At 39.0% G+C, this 9,513-nt stretch overlaps 2 protein-coding genes across 4 annotated transcripts in view; both read right to left on the minus strand.

Annotated features, from left to right (window-relative positions):
* Positions 1-4,743, minus strand: part of slc8a2a (solute carrier family 8 member 2a) — a 63,311-nt gene extending 58,568 nt beyond the window's left edge. For all 3 annotated transcript variants that reach the window (XM_020465159.2, XM_020465156.2, XM_020465158.2), the window contains exon 1: positions 4,005-4,743. The gene's annotated coding sequence lies outside the window, so the exon portion shown is untranslated. The remainder of the gene's footprint in view (positions 1-4,004) is intronic.
* Positions 4,744-4,866: 123 nt separating this feature from the next.
* Positions 4,867-7,996, minus strand: nccrp1 (P1, F-box associated domain containing). The gene is made up of 6 exons (XM_020465160.2): positions 7,363-7,996; positions 6,648-6,728; positions 6,433-6,529; positions 5,711-5,806; positions 5,296-5,434; positions 4,867-5,177 (listed from the first exon to the last, which is right to left on the minus strand). The coding sequence occupies exons 1-6, from the start codon at positions 7,502-7,504 to the stop codon at positions 5,031-5,033; spliced, it is 702 nt and encodes a 233-aa protein (XP_020320749.1). The 5' UTR covers positions 7,505-7,996; the 3' UTR covers positions 4,867-5,030.
* Positions 7,997-9,513: the final 1,517 nt, after the last annotated feature.

Below are 9,513 nucleotides of genomic sequence, written 5' to 3' on the forward strand. Positions count from 1 at the left end.
AGATTTTGCTGAATTACAGTTCATAAGGAAATCAGTCATTTTAAATAAATAAATTAGGCCCGAATCTAGGGATTTCACATAACTGGGCAGGGGCACAGACATGGGTGGGACTGGGAGGGAATGGGCCCACCCACTTGGGAGTCAGGTCCCCCCACTGTAGAGCCAGGCCCAGCCAATCAGAATTTTTGTCCCCCCACAAACTGATTTTATTACAGACAGAAATACTCCTTGACAAAGGATAACATCCTCACTAACAGGAATGTAAACAAATTTGCGTACAATTTGAGAGAAATACGTTTTTTGTGCGTATGATACATTTTTGGGATCTTTTATTTCAGCTCATGAAACATGGGACCAACATTTATATTTTTGTTCAGTGTATATACAGTACCAGTCGAAGTTTGGACACACCTATTCATTCAAGGGTTTTTCTTTATTTTCACTATTGAAGGCATTAAAAATATGAAATAACACATTTGGAATCATGTAGTAACCAAAAAAGTGTTAAATATTTGAGATTATTCAAAGTAGCCACCCTTTGCCTTGATGACAGCTTTGCACACTCTCTTAGCATTCTCTCAACCAGCTTCATGAGGTAGTCACCTGGAATGCATTTCAATTAACAGGTGTGCCTTGTTACAAGTTAATTTGTGGAATTTATTTCCTTCTAAATGTGTTTGAGTCAATCAGTTGTGTTGTGACAAGGTAGGTGTGGTATACAGAAGATATCCCTATTTGGTAAAAGACCAAGACCATATTAGGGCAAGAACAGCTCAAATAAGCAAAGAGAAACAACAGTCAAGTGCAGTCGCAAAAACCATCAAGCTCTATGATGAAACAGGCTCTCATGAGGACTGCCTTAGGAAAGGAAGACACAGTTACCTCTGCTGCAGATGATAAGTTAGAGTTAACTGCACCTCAGATTGCAGCCCAAATAAATCCTTCACAGAGTTCAAGTAACAGGCACATCTCAACATCAACTGTTCAGAGGAGACTCTGAATCAGGCCTTCATGGTTGAATTGCTGAAAAAAAAACGACTGCTAAAGGAAACCAATAAGAAGAGATTTCCTTGGGCCAAGAAACACGAGCAATGGACATTAGACCGGTCTAATGAGTCTAAATTTGAGATTTTTGGATCCATCTGCTGTTTCTTTGTGAGACGCAGAGTAGGTGAATGGATGATCTCTGCATGTGTGGTTCCCACCGTGAAGCATGGAGGTGTGATGGTGTTTTGCTGGTGACACTGTTAGTGATTTATTTGGAATTCAAGGGACACTTAACCAGTATGGTTACCACAGCATTCTGCAGCAATACGTCATCCCATCTGGTGGGACTATCATTTTTTTTCCAACAGGACAATGACCCAACATACCGCCAGGCTGTGTAAGGGCTATTTGACCAAGAAGTAGAGTGATGGATCAGATGACATGGCCTCCACAATCACTTTCACTTTTTCTTTGGTGCGCCTGGACCATTCACAGTTGAGCTCGCTCAGTTTCACTAAACGCTGATTGACAAATTGTATATACTTTTTGTCGTCAAGGGAGGCCAGATGCTCGCTGGCTTCCCTTGCCTTCAATGCTATGGGTGGCAACAATGTCATAGTGCTTTCTCCTGTGAGATGCATTCAGCCTCGTGACATGAAGGGAAATTATGAAACACAAACAAATATGTATTATTATTGCATTTTTTTCGTGGTCAATTTTGGGGGGGAAGCCTTGGCATCCATGAATACACGCCACTGATAAATGCATTTCTATCGCGTTCAAAATATTTTTTTACAATGGTGGGAGATTGCCAAGATGGCGACACGGTGGCTTCAACACAGCACCCCCTATATGTATTCTAGTGTATATATAAATCATTGAACATACCCATAAGTGGTCGTGTCTAATGGTTTCAAACGTTTTATGTAACATTATCACAAGTGACTTGATACCTACTGTGACAAAAGTGATTTGGGGTTGCTGAACGGGTTGGTTGATATAACGGTAATATTAACAGAATTCCACTTTTAACAAGCTTTGTATGATTCAGTGCAATATCACATTATTCAAAACATCAGAATGTGTATATAAAAAGGGGGTTATGCATGCCAACATACAGCATGTCAGCCGAAAATGATATCAGACACTTTACCATTGCAACATTTGATGTACAGTCACACTCACTGTGGTTGTTTGAAGCGCGCTATTAGTTTACAGCTGACGATGCCTCATCGTGATTGGTTATTCCCCACAATTTGCAATAACGTCAATAAGCGTCATCACTGTATTTCCTTTGCGGTACATCAAACTGTCGTGATTACCAGCTGAGAAACTTTTATGAGTCGATTTTACTCCTAGAGAGGCAGTGTCTTACAGTTTTAATCAAACGTGTACAAATATTTTTTCGGGAACCGAGTCCACAAGCCACAGAACTCCGTGGCCTTTTGCAAAACAGTAAATGCTTCTTTTTAATGTAGTTGCCTTCTCAAAACAAATTCATTAAATCAAAACTATTATACACTCAAAATTGCAAATACATTTATCAAAAGAACATGACTGCCTGCAAAAAGAGTAATGCAACCATACTTATCTCTCGGGTCCAAGCAAACAAAATAGAAAAAAAATCCAAGTAGATCAATGCGTATTCTTTGCTGTCACAAAATCATGATGATCAAAATTGAAAGTGCAACTATCCAAAGGTTCAGAATGATGGGCAAAAGCACATTGTGTGCAATATTCATTCACTGGTATAATCACAATCCAAATCCATGTAATCAATATAGGGTTTTTTCTCGTAGTTTTGTAGACTTTACATTGGCATACAGAAACACAATCCACAGTAGAAGGAAAGGAAAGGTGAAAAAAATGAAGGAACACAATTGATATGATTGTATAGGCCACAACCCACACCAATGCAAAGCTCTAAAATTAAAGTTCACAATGTTGGAGATGACTTAAGTTACCCAACTACATTTTCTGCCTCTGCATGTCTGGAATATTGTTTTGTTTTTTAAAGCAAACACATTCAATTAGAGAACCATTGCCTAGATATGTCCCTATATTGTACATGTTATGACACTGACGGAGTGATTTTAGAATTGTGCAGTAGTATTTACTGTTTGCCGAAGACAGTGAACACAATTGCACACATTTATCTTCTGATGAAAACAACGTGATAATATTCGGTTAACAAAACACTTAGCAGTGAATTTTGTATTCACTGATACACATTTGTATCAGTTTAGCAAAGGGTGGTCTAAGATATGCAAGTGAGGTACAAAGCGAAGAAAATTATTATTAGAAGTTAACGTATTTAAACATTTAATCATTGCTGTTCTGCTATACGCGATTGTGAAACTAACATGCATGCACCATCCTAAAACCTACTCTGAGCTGGGAGTTTTTTGTTGTTTTACAACAGATTTTAACCACTGACTGTCTATAAATAGGACGCAGCAGAATACAATTTAGGCGATAATGTTGGAAATTGAGCTCACATCACGGACATTACTCACTTATAATAGGCAAATAACGTGGCCTATGCGAATAAGATACTTTGTATTCCATTGAATAAAACTGAAAGTGTAAGATGTAAATGGGAAATGTAGCCAACAATTTAGTAAGCTACTATGTTCTGTAGGTTGACATGACAAAAGGTGTCTGATATTGAAACGTTATATTCTATATAAATTCAAACAGCATGGATAACATGACCACCTGCATTACATTAAACATGCTCAAGCATTGTAAAATTTCCAGTCATGACAATTACAATTGCCTAGAATGAACGTAAGCTACGCAGCGACGAGAATCAACAGAGAGATGCGCACTAGTTCATCTACTGAACAGTTGATCAAAATTAGCTGATTTACATTAAATTATTTAAATGAAACTATCTGTGTACACAGGCACAATGCTAAAACAAATATATTGTGAATAACAGAGAAAAGTTTAACGGTCAACTATGAAAAAGTATTTGCGTCCACCTGTCATTTATTTTAACCATTAATTCTTACCTCGTCGCCTACGGCACGTTTCGCCGTAATGCTGACATTGCTTCGAAACAATCAGAACAAGTCCCCAGTAAAACTGTCCTCTTCTTCCCAAACAGGTGGACTCACAGACGCACTTTCCCGTTTACTCACAATCCCCTACTGATGCTGGAATCCATGCGGGTGATCACACACCGCGTAAACTGCGCAACCGCGAAACAAACACGATCATTGGTCCTGCAACGAACCCGTCTCTTTATAGCAGAGAATATTACCGCGTTCACGTGCTAGTTGGAACCTGCATGTTTCCGAATTCCTTACTGGTTCTGATGATACGCGTACAACGTTCAACCAGTTAGCAAGTCGAACATAACCGAGTTTGGCTCCGACTAGCCCGTGAATGCGGCATATATAGAAGGCCTATGAAAAAAAAAAATGTACAAAAGTAGGCCTGTTTAAAGAAGCAAATTAAAGGGAAAAGGGATACCTGGTCAGTTGTACAACAATGCATTCAACTGAAACGTGTCTTCTGCATTTAACCCAACCCCTCTGAATCAAAGTATTAAGTTTAACATTTAGTAGGCTAGGATACTTATAACAAATTAAGTACTAGAGAACGTACCTTTAATTTCAGAAGAAAAGACTTGCATTTAAGTATATACCTTTGTTCAGCCCTATTTAAAGTTAGGTCTACATGTTTATATCCTACTTAAATGGAATAATAGTCTACACATTTCTAGTTGCATTTGAGCCTATTAGGGCTATATAATACAGCAGTATGAAGATTGGTCCTCAATGCTGTTGTAGGTCTATTTGTAAATAGCAGACTGAAAGATGTCAAATGATGTGTAATCCAAATGCTTGGTTCTCAACAAGAATATCAAAGTTTTTCATTAAAGATGGATTCTTTATTTTATTTTCAAAAGTGCTTTGTAATGTAGAATATGACCTACATTTCCACTACCAATGACTGACAATATGGACATTGGACACATGGTCCATTGTGGATATCACTTCCAAATTGTCCATTGTGGTCCTTTAGAAGGTTTTCTATCGGCTGGATTTGCTTGGCTTGACAAGGACAGTACTTCCTGTGACAAGGGTGGGGAAGAACTCCACCATGAATTTGTTCTTCAGTCTATGGAGGAAGTGGACATACCTCACCCCAGGCCCGTAGTCTGAGAACACATGGGACACCTACATAGACAGAAAATGACTTAATGCACAAATAAGTATATAAAATGGTCAAACACAATCAGTCTTTCAAGCTAATATGTATAACACAAACTCATAACAAAACATGTCTAGGCCCCACCTCTTTCCAGTTGTGGGAGTATTCACTAAGCTCCTCAGTAGGGCTCATGACGTATTCGGAGATGACCGTCTGTCCATCTGTTCCCAGCAACCTCACCTGCAGCTGGTAGATGGACTCGTGCAGTTGGCTCTCCTCATACCTACAGGGGTCAAAACAGTTCCTATGTTTTAAAAACCAAAATATGAATACAAGAAGGGTCAATCTAAACTAGTGTGTGTTGCATAATGTTGTGGTTCTGGATAGAGGTAGTGAAACTCTACACTGATTGCAACATTATTGGAAACCGCTGGTATTGCAATTGCCTATTGCTATCTGACTTCAAGCGATTGAGTCCCAGGTTGTGATGTTGACATAGACACATCATAATGTAGCATGAGTCATGAATGCATGCTTAGGCTGTCAGGTTGAAACACACCAGTCTTTGATGACGATGTCAGGTTGGAAACTATCCAACAGCTCGTCCCATACTCCCTCAGCCTTTAGGTCCACTCTTTGCTCCAAGGTAAACCAGCTGAGAACACAGAAACACAGCACCAGTCAGAGATAGCTCTGTATCTAGCTACCACCATCTCTGATAAAACTTGAAGCATTTGGTCTGGTTTACCGGCCACACCCAGATTAAGACTACTCTTGGACAAAAAGCACTTTCAATGAAGAATCTCCAATGAGAATGTTTTAAATTCAGGGAAGGCTTATAGAGAAATGTCACAATTTTTAACATCTCCAGCACCGCCCCAACTTATATGAAATTGTACATTTCTATGTTTTGTAGTAAAAAACAGAGGAAGATAAGTGTTTCCAATTACATAATCAGTGTACATAGTGTTATTCTAACTAATTATGAGTAGGCATTGCCTACTAATTGCTTGATGATGTCATTGAAACACATATCTTCCTCTATATTTTTCACTACAAAACATACAAACACACCATTTCACATGTTGATGTTATGGTGGTGCTGGAGATGATGAATATGAAGTAGAACATTTTAGACATATTCCATTAATCTGGGTCCAGGAAATGTGCCTTTAGAGGGAGTGGTTATACGACTAGCTTGACTGATAGTGAGGCCTGTGACAAGGTAAAGAGGGGTAGCTCATTTGCACAAAGGTGACAGTTGGTTGTTGCTCATGTCACCTGTAGTTAGGCAGGTAACAGATGGTGACCCCTGGTGGTACGCCGCTGGCATCATAACCAAGGTCCTCTCTGCTGGTGGTCCAGCCAGTATAGTCACCTATAGATTGAAAGATATGAATCATGAAAGGAATTTCACTTAATGTTAAAAATCAATTATGGTCTTATAAATGGAAATAATAGTCAACATTTTCTTCTTGTATACTGTAACTATGTACCCTCTGGTTCAGAGCGAGGAGGTCCTTCTGGAGGAAACTCTGTCAGTTCACGCTCTGGAGGAGAGGAGTCCTGACTCACACCTGGGTGGGGATAGAGGAAGACAGAGTCAATATAACAAAGGACTTTAACCTACAGCAGTGGTATTCAAAGTCGGGGTCGTGAGTCAACAACATTTACACAGATATTTCTAAAAATGTAACAAAAGATTAAGAGTACATATTATTGTATGGGCCAATATACAAACATTTGAGAAATACTTTTAAAAACTACATTTCCCTAGTAAATGTATTTATTGTTTTCTTTTCATTTTGTTAAATTTAAGGTTATTTGTTGAAAATAGTGTCATTAGATTTGGAGCGTTCGCGAGCAATTATTCCAGAAAAAAATGGGGTCCGGGCTGAAGAAGTTTGAATACCACTGACCTACCCTCTAGTAGTCCAAACCGGTCTTAAATAAAGGCAAACCAACGATTGATGTTCAAACAATACACTATTTTCTCTACGTCGTAGTGTTCCTGCATTTGTACCATTTAGTTGTGCAAAACCCTTGCCCCTTAAGACAACCCTTGCCTCCTACATATCTAACATAGACTAAGGTACTATGCCAGATCAAGCTTTACTACTTACTATCATTTTTATTCCAGTGAAACCTAACGACAGCTGCAGTAAACATACACCACTTTCAATACAATTCGACATATTGTGACGTATGTACCGTGAGGTGCAGGATTTCTCAACAAATTTCGACCGAACGGCTTCGCTTCGTAGACGAACTTCCAATCCACTCCATCGGGCATCGAAATGCCTTTGATATTCCACTCTGTCTCGCATCTTTTTTTCCATTCATTGGTCGCCATTGTGTGATGTGTTCGTATCCAGCGTACAGTGGAACAGGAAGTGTAAAGTCGAAAGCTGCATTTGATAATAGTAGTTTATGCCCCACCCTTAACCTACCTGGAAACTCGAAGATTCGTCGCGCAGAAATGAGCGTTTGAAGAAGGAAAGTTTGCTCTCGCAACCTCTACAAGCCACAATTGGCCCGGGTTTGGCCGGTGTAGGCCGTCATTGTAAATAAAGAATGTGTTCTTAACTGACTTGCCTGGTTAAATAAAAAATGGGTCCATTTGGCGATAGGAATGTGAGACATATCCACAGTAAAGTGCAATCGGGCTACAACTGTTTAAAGCCCTGATAGTGCGTTCAGATTTACGGTAAAGTACATTAAACATGTATTTTATTCAACATTATGTCTTTGAGAGGTCAGTTGAGGAAACTTTTCTAAATCAAACGCTCATTTCTGAGCGACAGAATTCAATGCAATTCAACTTCGGGTTTCTAGGCAAGCTCCACCCCTGGAGAAGATTGTGACATTTGATAGATGCCCAAGTAATGCTGCATTCATAACCAATTGGGGAAGTGGTATTTACCACATAGTACTGGGAAAAATCCACAAGAACTCCCATCCAACTCGTAATTGGGCTATTAGTGGGAAACTCATCTATTATCCCTGTCTCAGACTCACCCACATGCTGAACTATGACCTCACCTACTAAATGAATGACCTAAGGAAATTACCTTGATAACAGCTTTTTCACTAATAACAAAATATTATTTATAAGAAGCAATCTAAAAATATATATTGTTTAACACTAAAATTTGTTTACAAGCATGATAGCTGTAATCTACCTTTTGTCTATGGCTGATGCAGCTTGTTGGCCATTATCCAATTAGCATTTCTCAACTAGTTAAAAGTCTGTGAATGCATCCGACTGGTCACTTCACAACACCTTCCCACTTGGTTATGAACGCAGCAGAACTACTTCTGAGTAATATATAAAGGATATTCATTCTTCCATTCATTTAGTTTACATTAATTTGGTCAACTTGAAGCATCAACCCATTTCCTTATTAGAAAACACTAATAACATTGGGGAAAATAGAGATTGAATAGGGCATATCTGTCCAATAACTAAGGAGTAGCCTAGGCTATTATTCACAATTGTATTTATTTTATTTAACCTTTATTTAACTAGGCAAGTCAATTAAGAACAAATTCTTATTTACAATGACGGCCTACCAAAAGGCAAAAGACCTCCTGTGGGGACAGGGGCTGGGATAAAAATAAAAAAAAGGTGCGACTACACTTTCATTAGAGCTAATTTAGACTTTATTATAGGCTTTACAGACTATGCCAGGGCCTATCTGATGTTTGGTTGCTTCTCTATGGGCATCACAATAAAGGTTTTCGTTTTTAATTATGACCTCAAATAGGATTCTAAACCAACGTTCTAACGAAGCACAATCAATAGGATAAAAGCACAAAATAGCAGGCAAATAAGGAGGTCTAGGAATGAAGCTATGTAGGGTCTGAACCTTCAGGAACATAGCATACGCCGACCGCCTTTCAATTATGAGTTTCCAGACAGATAAAATGCCACAACATGTGTGGAGGGAAGTTGTGCTGAAAATTGAAAAGGACCATTGCCACCGGTTGAAGGTAAATTTCACCTGTAGCACATGAAATGAACATGTTTAATTATCTGGTTGCCTACGAAAATGTTTGATGGGAAACACAAGTCCTCTGTTCAAACACAAGCCATGGAAATTAATAAGAAGGGGTTGGCCCACTATTGCTAAAAATGTGTCAAAAACAAAAATGGCCTGCCCTCATACAGACATTATTCCCTTTAGTCTCCTGGACAGCTGTCTCCTGAGACACCAGTTGTAACAGTGCTTCCAATGACTGGTCGAACCAAGAGCCCTGGTATAGGCAGCCACAGAACAGGGAACACTACCATAGAAGAATACCGTAGAGCACTACAGCCAGACAACTTCAGCAAAGACAACATTCTCAGCACAGAGAGAA

The sequence above is a fragment of the Oncorhynchus kisutch genome, linkage group LG28 (genome assembly GCF_002021735.2).
Source record: "Oncorhynchus kisutch isolate 150728-3 linkage group LG28, Okis_V2, whole genome shotgun sequence".
Classification (NCBI taxonomy): domain Eukaryota; kingdom Metazoa; phylum Chordata; class Actinopteri; order Salmoniformes; family Salmonidae; genus Oncorhynchus; species Oncorhynchus kisutch.